Genomic DNA, 18,194 nt, shown 5'->3' on the forward strand with positions numbered 1-18,194 from the left:
TGAAAGAGAGGGTTTTTATTTTTTTATTTTTTTTCCGCAGAGCACCTATGATGAGTTTGGGGACTCTTCGCACTGCATGATCAGAGGCAGAACTCTCTGACTTATTCATGCTGACTGAAAATTTAATGGCCTTTAGAGCCGGATGACCTAATGAGAGAATTCAGTGTAGTGGAACATCAGTACAGTAGCACCATGAATAATCAGCCCCAAAATGGCTCCCATGGCTTAATCGCAGAGCCAGTGGCAGTGTCAGTGCCAGCGCGGCCAGCTCAGCCAGCTCTGACCCTCTGTGGAATGTTATCAGGTTTCCCACACTTGTTCAGACAAAATATTCAAGGACATTTCAATGCCTTTCAAAGTCTTGTTCCATCACATGCAAGAAATTACAATTTTGCGCTACAGAGGACACAGAGTTATAGAGTTAGGAGTTTGGACGTCACCCCTTTGTGACATTAACCAGTGAAAAAAGGCCTTTTGAACTGTTGCATTAAAGTGGTCGTCTGCCAGCCCAGGCACCAGAAGAAAACGTTGGCAATGTATGTTTCTGCAAACCACGAATTCATAACATTTGCAGGTTTGATGACGTGTAAGCTGACTTTGGCTTTTAGAGGTGGAGGGGCTGGTGAATGGCCTGTCACCTGGGTGACACACCTACCAAACTGCAGACCACTGTTCAAGACCAACAAACAACAAAACCAGTTGTGTCCCCCAGTGTTTGTGGCATCAGACCTAGGAGTTTTTCCACTGACACACTACAGCGTTTCCTAATGGCATTTTTCTCCAAAGCACTGCGGTGTATCCCAGCAGTGTTCGGGCCACACAACCTGGGAGTTTTTCACCAACACATTGCGGCATATCCCAGCAGCGTTTGAGCCACAGAACCTGGGAGTTTTTAACCAACACATTGCGGTGTATCCCAGCAGTATTTGAGCCACAGAACCTGGGAGTTTTTCCCCAAAACATTGCGGCATATCCCAGAGGCGTTTGAGCCACAGAGCCTGGGAGTTTTCACAAACACATTGCGGCGTGTCCCAGCAGTGTTTAAGCCCTGGAACCTGGTTGCTTTTCACAGACACATCGTTGCATTTCCCAGGGGTGTTTGAGCCACAGAGCATGAGAGTTTGTCACCAAAACATTGCAGCGTATCCCAAAGGCGTTTGAGCCACACAACCTGGGAGTTTTTCAGAGACACATTGCAGCATATCCCAGTGGTGTTTGAGCCATAGAACTTGAGAGTCTTTCACAAACACATTGTAGCACTTCCAAGAGGTGTTTGAGCCACAGAACCAGCAGTTTTTTACAGACACATCATAGCCTTTTTCCAGCAGCGTTCGAGACACTGAACCTGGGAGTTTTTAAGACACATTGCGGCATTTCCCAGAGGTGTTTGAGTCACAGAGCCTGGGAGTTTTTCACAGACACATCACAACATTTCCAGCAGCGTCTGAGCCACAGAACCTGTGTGTTTTCACAAACACATTGCGGCGTATCCCTGCGGTGTTTGAGCCCTGGAACCTGGTTGCTTTCCACAGACACATCGCTGCATTTCCCTGCGGTGTTTGAGCCACAGAGCATGAGAGTTTTCCACCAACACTTTGTGGCATTTCCCAGCGACATTTGACCAACCTAACCTGGGGGTTTTAACCCACAACATGATCTTTTGGCAACCATACCCGAGTAGTTTTTGTGCCTAAGCTAACCACCTGATATGCGTTAAGTTTCAACATATCTGCTATGAGATAACATACAAATGTAACATATCCGTGAATTGCAGTAATGTTCAGGGCAAACATTTTTTTACAACAATTAGGCTGCATTTGCAGAATCATTTCATTTTTATTTGGCTTTAATTATCTTTAGAGCTCAGAAGTCATTGTGATGTTTTTTTAGATCCTTTGGTACCATAATATTTATTGCATTGTATTTTATTTTGATGAAGCTCAAGTTCCTGACGGTTCTCTTCTTTTCTTTGTTCAGCTATCACTGCTCAGATCATAATTCTTCCATCTATATTCACTCCAGTCAAACTGATGTTTTTATCATCATACAGTGGATCACCTACTGTGCACAAGATTGTTTTTTTATAATTATATTTAGGTTGAATATCTTTTTATATCAGGTTGTGATAGACTGGGAAGTAATTCGATACCACTGAACTGGAGCACACAGTTACAGACAGAGCTTTGCAATAAGGTGAGGCAACAAATGATTATTTTCAGTAATTCAACCATATAAAAAAGTCATAATTTTCCATTAATTGATTTATCAATTGAGTAATTGTTCAAGCTTTAATTCAATTTACAATGATATAAACATAGAAAAGCTTCAAATTCTCATATTTGACAAGCCAAAACCAGCAAATGTTTAACATTTTTACTTTAAAAGAAGCTTATATGGTTATTATCAAAATGGTTTGTGCTTAATTTTCTGTTTATAAATATATATTCTATTATATAAAAATGCCGCAGATTACTCTTTTTCATGTGTAAGTGCTGTGGGTGCATGAAACCATGCAGTTAAGCCATGAAAGAGGCTCTCAGTAATGGAGCAGCCCTGTAAAGAAGTTTTATAAGCATAAACCTATAAAAGCATTTCCCCAGTTAAACAGTTTTGATTTTCCCATTTCATCAACAGCCCACACTGCAGCACAGAGCCAAAACTCTTCTGCAGTGTTTGCTATAAACCAAGCTCTTTCTACTACTTCATATATTCATCAATTTAAAGAAAAAAGTTTATGGTTTAATTTGATTTCTTCTTCTTCTTCTTTTTTTTTTTTAATCAAAGTCCCGACTCGAGGATTTCAAAAGCCCCTGGGAGCTCTGATAATTAAGCTTATAAAACAGCTGCTGAGAGGGCTTTCACTGCTCTGACTCATCAATACTCCGATTTCCATTATTTTTTTTCACTGTCCATTTGGACATATATGACTTCATGCCGGGGTTTCATATACTTGTTTTCTCTGCCAGACAGCCAGTGATTTAGTGACCGCGGTAACTGGGTGACCTCTCCTGCCCTGTAAAGGCTCGACTCATTCAGAACATTAAATTGCGACCTTGGCTGGCTCCACATTGAAATGCACTGCCCGTCCCCTCCCTGTGCACAACGGTACCTAATGTCATATTTACAGTATACAACGCTGAGCAGCGGTAGTTACCAGGGAGCATAAAGCTGTCAATACGCGCTCTTTTCACTATCACTACAGCATCTCCCAAGGCAACTTAAAACTTCAATCTCACTTCATCACTCAGCTCCGCATCAGCCCACGTATTGTATTAAACTGGCTGGAGATTGAGTCTTTTAGTCCTTATCATTCCCCTGGCTCAGGAGCTGGAGTGAATACCATCAGGCGATATCCCGGACAGCCTTGTATCAGGCCCGCCACTCCCCCTATCATCTGTGGATTAGGACACAAGAGTCTGAAACAAGGTTAGTATAATATGTCATTTTATTACAAAATATTTTCTAACCTGACACCCCTATCAGGATGACATCATTAGTCTGTACCTGTTACAAATCACTGTGGAAAAATAACTCTGTTCCATGATGTGACAATGGCTGTGGTTAAGGTTTGGTTCAGACGTCAAATAACTTGTTGAGGAAAGACCGTAGGTTGTAGTAATATAAGGAGGCCTTTGTCGTCATGGTTACAATAATAATAAATTAAGATTAGGGAACAATTGTGGTCATGGTCAAATAAAAAAAGAAAAAAAAGAAAAAAAGATTGACGGTAGGAAAGAGAGTCCTCCACCAAGTAAAAGTCAGACATCTTGTCGACCCCTGCATCAATCCCGACTCCCTCCCTCTGCCGACTTTGTTGCTTTACAATACCATCACCTAACTTCCTCCTTTGTTAACAACCGACGAGACACATGATTCCTTTACCTTAGGGTTTTTTTCTCCAAGTATCCTGGTTATGTTAAGTACATGTAAACACCAAATTCTGGTTTTAGAAATCTGAATATTCTAGCTAGTAAATGGACCTGCACTCATATAGCGCCTTTTTAGTCTTCTGACCACTTGAAGCATTTTTTTACACGACGAGTCCCAATTCACCCATTCACACACTGGTGGCTGAGTGCTATTCAATTTTTAACACACTCACACACTGATGGAACAGCCGGAACAGGAACGGGAGCAATTTGGGGTTCAGTATCTTGCTCAAGAACACTTCGATGTGTGGACTGGAGGAGCTGATCTTCCAATTAGTGGACAACCTGCTCTAGTGAACTCCGATCCATGCCATGTTACATGTTTTTAATCCAACGTATGTAGTAGTTAGTAAGTAAAGAAAAAACATAATGATAGAAGGAAGAATCAAAGACAGACCTGCACTGAGGCAGAAACGGGGATAATATTAGAACCATGTGAACTGGGACATGAATATAGGTTTCTCTATGTTTTAGGTCAACGGTACATGCTGAATATGATCATCTTATCTTACTATATAATGACAAAACCTCTGTGTGTGTGTGTGTGTGTGTGTGTGTGTGTGTGTGTCTTTGTGTCTGTTCCACGTTTTTCTCCTCACTGACTTGGTCAATCCATGTGAAATTTGGCACAGTGGTAGAGAGTCATGGGAGGATGCAAATGAAGCAATATTACATCAATTGGCCAAAGGGGGGAGCTATAGCAGCCGATTGAAATTGCAGACTTTGAATGGGCATATCTCATGCCCCGTATGTCGTAGAGACATGAAACTTTGCACAGAGATGCCTCTCCTCATGAGGAACAAATTTGCCTCAATAACCCATAACTTCCAGTTATATAGATCTTCCGCCATTTTGAATTTTTTGAAAAACACTTCAAATCGATCTCTCCTAGGCAGGGTCCAAAACTAACACTCGCCACTCGCCAATTACGGGTAGATTTTGTCTCTGGCTGGTAAATTTTTAAGACCACTTGCCACTCTGGCGAGTTATTTTTTTACCAGCGAAAAATGCATTTTTTTGTTACTGTAGAACGGTGCTGGCATCGGCTGGTTTCCTAGCAGAGTAATGTGTATTTCAGGCAGAGACGATCTTTGGTTACGTAACGCCAGGGCCACACCACCCGCGGAAGCGCTGTGAATAGCCTCGAAGCGCCGAGAAGCGAAGCCAGTTTACTTTCGGCGCCCATGTTAACCGATTGTGTCATCCACACCGGGCACGGAGCTGCCCTGCAGTGATCATTTCGGCGTCTGGTCTATTTTCTGCGCGAGCCGCGAGCAAATGTGTCGAGCCGGGCAGTTACCCATGATGGAAAAACAGCCCCAAATGTGACGGAGACAACAGCTGGGAGCAGAACCACTTGTCGACTGGCGTGGAGAAATGTGTGTCTGATGTGAATGGGCTCGCGCGAGAATTTCGGTGCACTGCGATCGCTGCCCAAACGTACCTGAACAGCCGAGCACACAGGTAGGCTATGTGTTGTGTCAGAGGAGAAACGAGCCGTTCACATTTCTGTCTTTGTGGCAGGTAACCATCCACAAACCTCACCGCACTTTAGGGACTGTTCTTTACTTATGAAGGGACTGTTCTTTACTTGTATGTTAATCAGTTGGTGCAGTTTCACTTAAGTAAAAAAAAAGGACTGAACAACTTTCACGTGTATTGGAGTAATATTTGACCAAGAGTATCTTTACTTTTACTCAAGTCATTTCGTTGAATACTTTGTCCACCACTGGTCAGACATTCATGTTTATATAGGGCAGGCCCTGCTGTTGCAGTCTGGTCGAGCTAAAATCTTATGTCTCAACTGTCCAAAGGGGACTGAAGTCAGTGATTCATGTAAAATTCCTTAATGAAAGACTCTTTTTGTACTGTAGTAAGAATACTACAGAATTTATTAACCCAAATATTACACTTAACTGTTGAAACAGTTATTCATATTTTAGCATACATTATTACTAATATTAGTGCACACTATTAAAATATTGATTGAGAATTGCATTCAAGACCCAAATGACATGCTAAATAATACTGATAGCAAATTACAACACTTAAAAGCAATTTTTATATGGTTGGCTGGTAAAATATCTGCCTGGCTGGGAAAAAATTTCACTTACCAGCCAGCCTGGCTGGTAAGTGAAAAAGTTAGTTTTGGACCATGCTCCTAGGAAGTTTGAGTGATCTGCATGAAACTCGGTGAACATAATCTAGGGACCAATATCTAAAGTTCCCTCTTGGCAAAAGTTGGAAAACTTACTAAAACTGAGCTTCTATAAGGCAATGAATATTGTGGAGGGCGTGGCTCATCACATAAAGGTGTATAACATCTCAAGGGTTTCACCGATCACCACACAACTTTGTAGGCATATGACCACACATAATCTGAGGGGACCCCTCCATTATTGACCCCATCAAACAAAATGGGGGCGCTAGAGAGCTAATTTCTTATCTAGGCCTAACCGCCATATGGATTTTTACTAAACTTGGTAGATATGTAGAACAGGACGCCTCAAGATGACTGGAGAAATTTAACTCTAATTGGCAACTGGGTGGCGCTATAACAACAGAAAAATGCTTAAAAATGTCTAAAATGCAACCGATTGCTGTGGCTCCCCCTGTGGCTGAATGTTTGTTTTTTTCTAAGTTTTGGTATGACTAAGTCATGGTATGGTATGCTGTACATAATCACAGAAACTGTCAGTGTGTCATTCTGTCAGTCAGTCATTCTGTCTGTCCCACGTTTTTCTACTCACAGACGTGGTCAATCTATGTGAAACTGCACATAGCCATTGAGGATTGGCATAGGTAGAAAGTGACAAAGCTACCAATGGGTATGGACTAGTGTAAAAGTAGTTGTTAAAAGGTACCTTAACTATTTTCATCTTTACACATATTGCGACTATCCTGTGAAAACAATGCATCTGTAGTATGCTGACTTTTGGAGAAAAGCTGTTGTTTTTGGTCTGTTTTAATGTGACAACACCATTTTTCAGAAAACCTGGTGTGTTCTAAATTTGTATTTGTTGTTGTTTTATCTTCAATCTTTCAGTTTATCGAAAAACATTCAACAACAGACATAAAAAAATCAATCATTCCAGACAACTAGTAAGAAAACTAATTGCACCTAAAACTAAAAAATCTTTCACTTTTTGGTTGTTTGCCTTAAAATAACTTCTTCTTCACTGTGTGTGATATTTAGAGATGTCAATTGGTCTTTTATTGAAAAATTTACCACAGTTATTTCAACAACATGCAAAATGTTGAAAGGACATATCAGATATGAATAGTCATGGTGAGGCATGAGGAAGAGATGACTCAGTGTGGCTGTGTGGTATTACACACAATCGTGCGCACATGCACGGGCAATCCATCTGTCCTGCTACAACACCCCTCCCCACCTTCTATTCACACATACGCACACACTACACTCATCTATAACCCATATATACAGTATCCCCAGCGGACGCACACCGCCGTCAAGGTTATGATGTTTATTGTTTACAATGTGGCTGTTTCTCTTTATGTGACAGTGAGGTATGAGGATGACCACGGCTGCAGCCACCGCTGATGCTCCTCCCCTCTGTCCCAGAAAACAGCAGGATAATGTAATCAGAGAGGAAATGACCGACTTCACCGCTTCGTATAGCCCCACAGTCTGTCAGAGGTAGTCTGAGAGGAGAGGAAGTGACTTTGGAGGGAAAGCTTTACACCAACTAAACACTCCTTAAATACGTAATGAGTCATTTTGCGAGATACCAACGTAATGTGCATGTGTAGGAGTGTGAAAGACAGCTGGAGATATCCTTAGAAAGTAGGTGTGGGTGTGTGAAAGTATGAGAGTGGCAGAGTGAGGAAGGCAAACAAAGATCAATGAATCTAAACTGTGAGACATTTACTGCAATTTACAAACAGCAACAGGTTTTTATATCAAGTCTGAATAGGGAAGCTGTTTGTGACAATGTCTCGCACGGCATTTTGGTGTTGCTCCAAATATTATGACAAGTACAACAGTTAATTTAAACATGGAAATTTCTCCAGATTATTTTATTTACAGCCGCAACTAATGATTCATTTCAATATAGATTCATTTGACAGTTATATTGTTGAGAAATTGATTAAAAACAGTAATTATCTGCTGTTTTTGTTATCCTACATGTGCCAAAATTATATTAAAAAAATTTAAATATGTTGACGAAACTACATTTTTATAAATCACAATATCCAGTAATAATAAATCTAGTATCTGTTATGCAGTTTCTTTTAAATAAACTGTTATTAAAGTAACCCATTACACAGAAACAGCCGCTGAACTGTGGTCGGAGAAACTTTCCAAACTCTGCTACAGAGAATTGTCGATTATTTTGTCTGGTCACACCTCAAACTCCTCCGCCATGCTAGCACATCCTGAACCAGTCTGTCCGCTGAACACAGAGTCCAAACTGATATTAACTGATAAGTAATGCGTTACTGCCAAACACTGACTATAACTATCTCTATGTATATCTAGATCTAAATCTAACAGGCAGCTTATTAGGTATACATTTCAGCATTAAAGTGTAACTGGTATTTTTTTTTACCTGGCTTCTATTTTCCTACTTATGTGTGTCAAAGTTACTAATGAGGACAACAATTTTTGAAAATGGTCTAGTATTGAGTGAGACAGCTGCAGAAGGTAGCGGTGAGAAAGGCTGCAATGTATCGTGAAGGGGCAATTGTGCACCGTCGCTGTACGTGCGCTAAAAGTGCCTGTTTTTGCCACTGACAGGCTCAGATTGTTGTTGTAAGTGTCTGACAACATTCCGGAAAGGATTTCTACGAAGACAGACCTTTTCCTTAAAGAGTAAGATCCTTTTTGTTTAACCAGAGACAGCCCCGAAGCTGCTGTCCCCAGTCCCACCAGACTCCATTTAAAAAAAAAACAAAAAAAACCCCCAGTAATTTTATAATCATAAATACACTTCATTCCAAGTTAAGAGAAACAAAATGAAACTCATTAGTTTGTCTCTCCACCATTCCAACAATCACCAGCTCTGGTTTGGTTTAAAAAAACCTTAACTGACACAGTTAAATGTGAAAATATGCTGGCTCTAGACACGCTAAAATTACTGTTTATTTAAAAGGAGTCTGGTGGGTTTGACACTAGCAATTTTGAGGCTGTTACTGGCTAAACAAAAAGGATTTTATTCTTAAACAAAAAGGTCTCTCTCTGTAGTTATCTTGCTGTGAAGTTGTCGGACACTTAGAATAATAACCTGAGCCTGTTAGTGCCAAAAAGCACTTTAAGTGGTCGTAAATTGACAGAGCAACATGTCTTGAGTGGTTACACTGTTTCGCCCCTTCTGGCTGCAGCCCCCTCGCTCAATACTGGACCAATATCAAAAGTTGTTGTCTCCATTAGTCACTTAAGACACAAAAACATAGGGTCGAGGTTGAAAAACACCAACGTTACCCTTTAAGTAAAGGCCAGATCATCGGACCCATTGTTAGAAATATGGTGGTGTACTGTAAGCAGCAGCAAGTCCCATGAGTGATTGCATGCAACAGGAGGCATCTACATACCACAACATGCTATTTATTCAGCCCTCTAAATCCATTTGTCCATGGTATTACCCCAGCTTAGTGCCAGACAAGCAAACAGACTGACGAGGGGGACTAGCATGCATGCATCACAAAGGATCACGGCAAACAAAGACAAATACCCTCATACGATGGGGTCTAATCCCACTCAGGGTATCACTGTAGTCAAATGCCACATCCATCCCCCCCCTGCTCCCAATCAAAGATATCCACCAGCTGCAACCCTCCCTCCACCCCTTGCTGCACTCTTCCATTGCGCAGCTTACCCCTGACATCCATCCATCTATCCATTTACTCGCTAACATACAGATGAAGTTTAGAAGTCATTTTACAGCTTAACTGTCCCACTCCAGCTCCCTATTATACCCCCACAAACTCCCTGCCGCCTCCTTCCCTCCACCTTCACATACTTTACCACCCCCTTACTCTGAATTAGTCGTGATTAATGTGTACGCCACGCATTGGGCCGTCTTAATTAAATAACACCATCTAATTAGGGGCTGATTTCGGCTGGTAATGGCGCCGTAAGATGGCGGAATGGGATTGTGCGGCGTGACAAAACATTCATGAAGTCCATCAAACTCCCTGGGCGGTCACACTCCCTTGGTTTCACACAAACAGCCCCTTCCTAATCTGACAGTTACATTAAAATGCAAATAGCCCAGATGTGAGGGTCTGGTAACAAGTGTGGCTTACAGCTCCCAGGACGCCACAATGGATGGTCTTTTATTCCCCCCCTGATATGACATAAGCCAGGTAACAGGCTGATAGCTGTTGACCTGGAAGTGGCTGTTTAAATATTGGCACTGTTGGGACACGTTTAAGATTGCACAGTCTGGAAATCTCTTTGAGCTGAGAGATAATGGCTTTGATGAATCCATTTTACATGACTAATCATCATGAATAAATACTTGTCATCCACGAAGATATACAATCTCTTATCGGTGATTGTTTACAGTCCTGGTGGCGCAGTTTATCTTTTTGCCTTGTGGATGTATCCCGGGTTTTTAATTAAATCAAGCTCAAGACCGACTGAAAGGTCAAAGAAAATTAAAGCATATTAATGAGCGAAGGGCACGGGCAGCATACAGCATCAGGTCAGGGAGGCAGCAGGGAGACAGACGCCAACCCCCCCCCACCTCTCCTGCCTCACCACACAAACTCACACGCACACTTTCTCTCCCACATGCGTGTCCAAGCTAAGTTGAGCGAGGTGAGAGACGTGAACAATATGTGGTTGTGTGTGTGTGGGACGCCCTGTCTAGCCACCAGAAGAGCATCCCCTGCAGTGCACCAGCATGGCTGGATGTCAAAGCCAGCTAACCCATGCCAAAATACCTACCCTTTAAAAACCCTTGGCAGTAATAATACCTCACAGCGACTTGTTCTTTCAGTATAAATGAAAAGGAAAAACACCATTCACTCCCACAGAGGGGCAGCTGCAGCCACAAAGGGATATTGTACTTTTCCTTTGTGCCGTGGCAAAAGAGAAAACTACAACAGCCTCGCTGCGGGGTGAAGGTTGGAGTAGTGAAGGGGGGAGCGATGCAAATGGGGTTTGGACATAGATCAAAAGACTTAAGTTTCACTGCATCATCAGGGCTGGAGCACTTCCCTGACTCCCATCCTCCTTCTCAGCCACGTTTTTGCTCACTCTGCTGCATTCATGCTATCGCAGCCCGGAGACCGTCTTCCGAGGGGCATCCTGGCAGAGTGTGAACATTGCTCTTACATGTCGGTCTTGAACAGAGATGTGAACACTAATGGTTTTTGGCAGGGCCCGGGTCCTTGGTGGACACACTGCTGGAGCAGAAAGAAAACAAGCGGGAAAGAGGGACAAGGAGGGGAGGGGTGCGGGACAAGTGCAGGTGTCTTGGCAGCTGAGGGTTCACTCGCTTTACAACAGCACCATCTGTCTTTGCAGGGGGAGCTCTACAACGTTGAATAACTCATGTCGCTGCTCAGCATACATCCAAATAATCATGGACGGGTTTTGGTGTTGTGTCAGCCAGTTTAATCGTCTAAAAGGCTGTTACGGCTGCTACTTTTTATATCTGGACAACTGATGCGGCTAATATGAGCAGAGTGACTTGCACATGTTAGATGGATATAAATTATACATCATTCTATAAATTATATATCACGTCTCTCAAAATGTCTGAGTAACTCATTATTTTTCCTTCAGTATCATCCGAATGTCATCTGGTGAAACACCCCTGACAGTAAAGAAATGCACTGACAGAAAAAGATCCCCTTTCCTCAACATTTGAAGGCGGAAATGAGAGGCTGTAAAAAGGAATCCTCTTTGTGACAGATGCACTCGGTGCGACTGCAAATGTAACTTTTTTTTCCTGAGCAAGCAACATTCATTGTCTCAGCGGGCCTGCCCCTCTCCGCTCAGCCGCTCGCTTCCTTTTTCTCGACCAACCAGAGAGGACGGACAAGATGGATGCCCGTGTCACAGCGCTGGCCGGAGTGACAGATGGGCTGATTATACAAACTCATCCCTCCGGCCATAGAAAAACACAACACCTTGCCTGCAAGCTAATAGCCTTCATCTGCCTGCACCTTATGGGTAGTTGACGCCTGTTGTTAATATGGAAAAGCAGCACTGTAAGGACAGATCCCATTACAGCCTTGGCCTCCCTCTTGACAGCTTGTACCTGAATAGACACCTGCCACACAGTTTTTTTTTTTTCTACAGCCCAAACACACAAAATGGTAAATCACCTCGCGGCGACCTCGTGTCTGGCTGGCTGGCTTCAAGGGCATGTTTTCCTTCCTCTAGACGGACACATTGCAAATGCATAAACGGATTCCTGTCACCAGCTTGATGTGTGGGTGTCAAGCTCTGCAGTGTGCAGCGGTTTCTCAGCAGGTGCGCTAGGGCAACAGCAGCAAAAAACCAAGGCATTAACTGAAAGAGGCATGGCAAGAACATCTTGGTTTTTGGCCAGAGAGGAGTCAAAAAATAAGTCAAGATCATGGGAGAATAAGTGTGGGTGCTGAAGGTGATCTTTCAGGATTAACCACCCTCCCCTTGCCTGCTCCTACCTGTGATTTAAAGTCGGGGCTGATTAATCAGACTGCTATCGAGTCTCTGTTCAGGCGAGACGTTTAGATCAATCACGCCAGCCAAAGGGGAGCGTACAGTGGCTCTTACAAATGGGAAGCGGAGAATGAGGGAAAAAGGGCAGAGAGAGGCAGAGAGAGAGAGAGATTGAATGGCTTACTCCATGCTCCCAGCCATCAGCAGGAAAAGGTTGTAGATGTGTGAGAAGATGAAGAGGAAGAGGATGGTGCTGAAGAACATGGTCATCCAGGAGCCATGATCCTCGCGGAACATTTTCAGGCGCAGGTATCGACCTAAAGGGAGCATGACAAGGACACTGCTGTCAGTGGAGGTTCAAACAGCATGTCAAACCTGCTAACATGTGTGGCCACGAAAATGGAGATGAAAGTAAATAAATTAGTCACACAGATCAATAACGTCCCACTCTGTCAGACACGTGGCCTTTAGGCATTGAAATGAAGATTAAAGACCCACTTTGAGGTGTCACTTTCACGGCCTTGAAGTAATTGTCTTATCCTGACCAATTCCAACCGTCACCATCTCATCATCAGCCACAACAGATAATATTCCATGTACACATCATGTCGTGCGTCTGTTGGACCTGCTGTCAGCGGACTGGTGCGCGCTTGTGTTTCATGATGAGAGTTCTGCATGATTAGAGAAATTATTCAAACATTTGTGACCTGTGGTGTTTTTTTAATACAATCCTGGCTTGGAATCAAATTATGGAGGAATATCTCTCTGGCAGAGCATGACATTAGTTCAGATATGCAAGCCTCTGCACTGAACACATAATCACAGGAGCTTGTCCTCTGGTGGCAGCGCTCAGCAGAGCTCATGCAAACAAGAATGGCTTTAACATGACTTATAGCTTCTTTTTGTTCCTTTACAAGACCACAGTTGGTGCTTTTAGCTCCTCCGTGACTAGTTATGAATATAATGACAGAGTCATTTCTATATAAGCTGCTCCCCATGACACACAGAACAAAATATTATTTATACCTTTAATTCAAGGGCTCACCTTTTTTCTGACTAGAGCGGTATTATGAAAAAGCATTACATAAGTACAATATAAATTACTGAGAGATGTGAAAAATAATGTGTGATGCAATTAGGTGTGCATAATGTAATTGCATAATGTACTAGTCCTTGGTCTGCCGCCCACACTGCTCGTGTAACAGAACCTGCTTTGTACATTGTGTTATTCAGGTCAAAGAGGATCTGCTGATAAAATAGATAATATAAAACATTATTTAAAAATTTTTAAGGTCAAAATTTAAGATACAGAGGCAGAGAAATCCAAATGCTTTGTGCTTTGTTTGGGTCAAGCTTCAATAGCACCAGATTTTACATTTAATAACTTAATAACAATAATAACTTTATTTGTATAGCAGAGTTTATACAGCAAGTGCAACTCATTCAGTGCTTTACATAATAAAATGAGAAAATACAGATAAAAGACAGGACACACACACACACACACACACACAAAATAGGAATTAGGTTTGAATATCAATTGATTAAATAAATCAGCACCATGATGCAGTGGTTAACATTGTTGCCTCACAGCAAGAGGGTTCCTGGTTTGAACCCCAGTGTTAGGGGAGCCCTTCTGTGTGGAGTTGCATGTTCTCCCCGTGTCACTCCAGCTCCCCCCCCAATGACCCCTGCAGAAATGCATATCTAAAAACATCGTTTTTAAGGTTTGGTTTGAAGCTGCCACCTGAATCAGAGTTTGACCTCTGGAATGCAGCATCATCGTACTTTTTAGTTTTACTATGGGGGATATTTAGTAGAGCAGAGTTAGAGGACCTTAAGGACCTAGAGGGAATGTATCTGACCAACATCAGATAAATAGTCAGGAGCCAGTCCATTAAGAGATTACAAAATAAAAGCAGGATCTTGAAATGAATTCTAAAACGAACAGGAGCAATGTGGTGTCAGCGTTTCATCTTGATAAGCAGACGTGCCACTGCATTTTGGGATCACCTGAAAGCATCATTTCGTTTCACCTTGAGAGACTGCTAAAGGATGGCTAGTAGTCTAGTTTTTGGTAGCCTTATACGCTTGTCTAATTGTATTGTAGAGAGAAAAGAATGGGTGAATAAGTGCATATCCATAACGCAGTACAGCTTTATTTTATAGACATGTTGCATTTATTTATTCTTCAAATTAAATCAACGATATACCATGCAGGATTTTCCTTAACAAAAAAAAAAAAAAAAAAAACATGCTTCTTCATACATAAGTTATTGCTCTCAGTCATCACTTATGGCCGCTGACTGTAAAAATAATGGACGAAGCAACCGTGACGTCACCCACTGGTTTGTGGACTGCTGTTCTGAAGCCTCGATTGCAGGATTTCGGTTGTTGCCATCTTGTTTTTTTGGAGCCAGAGGTGACTACATTACGGCAAAAAAACTGGTACCGTGGAGGAGCGAGAGGTGGATCTGACTAGGAGAACCCTATCAGGAAACATTCATTCATTGCATCATTTTCCATACCTGCTTGTCCTGTTAGGGGTCACAGGGGGCTGGAGCCTGTCCCAGCTGACACTGGGCAAGAGGTGGAGTACACCCTGGACAGGTCGCCAGACTACTGCAGGGCTGACATTTAGAGACAGACGTGTTCACACCTACGGCCAATTTAGAGTAACCAATTAACGTAGCCTGCATGTCTTTGGAGTGTGGGAGGAAGCCGGAGTACCCAGGGAAACTTGAACCCCCACCCTGGGTTCGAATCAGGAACCCTCTTGTTGTGAGGCAATAATCAGTCGCCTAGCAGCTGAGAGATAACCCTCATGACATCACTATGATGTCATCTGTGTTATTTTCTCAGACCTGACAAAGCTCAGTCCAGAGCCAGAGAAAACATTTCTTTTAAAGGCTGAGTAGATCTCCCCATGATGAAGACACTAATAGATGTGTAAAATGGGTGGACTGCCCCTTTAAATTAAACAATGATACACAGAAAACTTGACAGGATTTGACAGTCAGTTTACAATTTTGTGTCACAATATAAACTGCGTATCTTGATAAGAGAACAAAATAAAACTTGGCTGTTGTCTAGTGTGTGTGTGTGTGTGTGTGTGTGCTCACTGACTCTACTCAGCCAAAGATTGTTTATGAGGTAAAAGAAGCATCACTCTGTAACAATATTGTCTTCTTCCCTCCAGCAGATTGTGTCACGTCGATTTCAGTAGTCATTCTTCCAGATAATCTTTCATCCTTATCATAATTACAAATTAAAGCTTATCAAATTGATTACAAAGTAAAGGTGGGCCAAATTCAGAGGGCTACAGCTGTTATTTCAACGTGCCAGATATTTAACAGAGCTAACAGATTGTGAAAGACTGCAATATTGCACTCTGGATTTTTTGGGTTAGTTTAAAGAGAGAATCAGTAAAAAAAAAAAAACTAGGAAGTTATTTCCTTTAATTTCTTTAATTAAACAATGAATTTGTTGTATTTTACCAGTATACCAACAGAACTCAGTACACTTAATATCTATTGCAAGTAGTGTTTTTATTTTGCGATATTCAAGAATGTTATCACATATTGTATATTTTTCTCATAGTGCAGCCCTAATATTTGTTCAACATTTAGGTAACTATGAGCATCTGATTGGACAATATTAAAGGACTGATCTCAGTTTCAGGCCCCAAAACGTGATCCCTGATATTAACATAACTCATGTGGTGAACTCCAAACATCAACTGCGTCAAGGTTATTCCACTGTCTGTTAAGAAATCCTCTATGAGTATAAACTTGGATATACACCCCTATTTCCACTACTTTAAATATTGCTAACACACACACACAAACACACACACTCACACTCTCCCTCTGCTTCGTCTCTGCGAGCTGTGATCCAGTGCCAGAGCGGCCATCTTCCCAGGAACAACTCTTTGTTTTTCTCTCCTGCAGCTCAGTCAGCATCCCTTTGAGTTACAGCTCCTCAGAGAACTCATTGTGTTTGTGTCCGCACACACACACACACACACGCACAGCCAGAATGACAGCAAAGCAGAATGCTCCATTTATTTTCCCATTACAGCCTGGCTGGTTCACTCTCCAATAGTTTTACATGCTGTTCAGTCTCAGCTTGCTCACTTTTAGTTTTTTTTTTTTTTCCCTCCGCCGCACACATAAAAACAAAGATGTTGAGATTCCTACCGAGATGAAGATCTTCGTTGAGTTAAAGTGCAGTTATAATGAATGAACCTCCTGTTGTAGGATCAAATACATTATGCAGAAAAAGCCTTTGACATCTTAGTAAACAACAGATCTGCAATGTTGAATTAAAATTCTGCTTATTGTGAGCTTTACAGATGAGAATATAAACTTCAATATTCCCTTAATAACAAGAGTCAACCTTAGATTTTTTGGGAGGGTTAGCAAAAGCAAAGTGGCCTAGTGTGAGGCCACACCATACGTCTTGCTCTGTGGTATTTCAGGGCTCATCACAGATGCATAATTGAATTGACTTGCATGGGTGAACTTAATTGCCTCCAGTGCCAATGAGCCCTGGCTTAGATGTAGGAGCACAGTGTGTATCGGCAGATCTGACTTTTAAAGCAGCATGCCGCGCCAGCGAGCACGGCCGCCCTCTCACTGCCTATATGGGCAGGATTTAACTAGGGGGTGATTCAAGAACTATTCAGCCAAGCCGTTTGAGTCACTGCACCTCCCGACAGTAGAGGACCCCGATAAGGTGTGATTCATGAGCACTGCCTACTGCCAGGCTCAGCCCGGCAGGGGACAACAACACACATGGACAAGGCGGCCACACACAAACACAGACACCACGGAAAAAAACAAAACAGGGAGGAACACATTGCTTTATCTCATCGCTACTTTCATTTGATCACACTGCAAACACACTCACTCAGATGGATCAAGCTCATAAGAATATAAACACAGTTTGAATGCTGATATACAGTATTTACAGTATCATTCCTCTCATGCTATTTATAGCACTCTGTTTGGGATGAGATCATATCCACCTCGCCTCATGTGGTTTCCAAATCAAACATGCAGCTGTGTCTCCATCTAGTGGTTGTAAACGGACAGACACCAGAGAGCGGCAAACATGAGCACCGGTGTCTTTACAGTCAACATACTGCTTCTAATTTTTTTTGGGAGGTGTCAAATAGTAAATACAATCCTTGTATTTGGGAAGAACGCGTCAGAGCATTTCATGGGGCCTCTAAATGTGTTCCCTTGTGTCATTTGAGTGCACATCAGTGTCTGAATTCAGTGCGAGTTGTCATGATTATTTGCATTTGTAGAAAAACGAATCCAGCTTGGAGAATTATTTTCAAATGATGTAAATGAAGCCTGGACCACTGGGCCATTTCTGCTAAAACTAGAGACAACACTGAGCAACAATGCTGCCAGAAACCTACAAATATCTTGGAGTGTTCCTCAGTTCACATCTCACTTATCAAAACCACATTCATAAGTTAACGAAGAAGCTCAACTAGAAATTTAATGTGTATAACAAGATCAGAACAAATCTCACCCATACTGTCTCGTACACATATTTACATGCAATCATTCTTTAAACAATATCCTACCATCTCCCAATTTGGTCCCCCGCCATCCAGGAAACTATCA

The 18,194-nt window shown here is 42.2% G+C and overlaps 1 protein-coding gene across 3 annotated transcripts in view; it reads right to left on the reverse strand.

The window, feature by feature from the left end:
• tmem117 (transmembrane protein 117) overlaps nucleotides 1-18,194 on the reverse strand; it is a 68,701-nt gene that overhangs the window by 19,114 nt on the left and 31,393 nt on the right. For 2 of the 3 annotated variants that reach the window (XM_033633953.2, XM_033633954.2), the window contains exon 3: nucleotides 12,737-12,869. The exons of the other annotated variant lie outside the window; for it this stretch is intronic. In XM_033633953.2, the coding sequence (XP_033489844.1) occupies nucleotides 12,737-12,869 (133 nt within the window). The remainder of the gene's footprint in view (nucleotides 1-12,736; nucleotides 12,870-18,194) is intronic. 3 annotated transcript variants of the gene reach the window in all.

Source organism: Epinephelus lanceolatus, chromosome 5 (assembly GCF_041903045.1).
Source record: "Epinephelus lanceolatus isolate andai-2023 chromosome 5, ASM4190304v1, whole genome shotgun sequence".
Taxonomy (NCBI): domain Eukaryota; kingdom Metazoa; phylum Chordata; class Actinopteri; order Perciformes; family Serranidae; genus Epinephelus; species Epinephelus lanceolatus.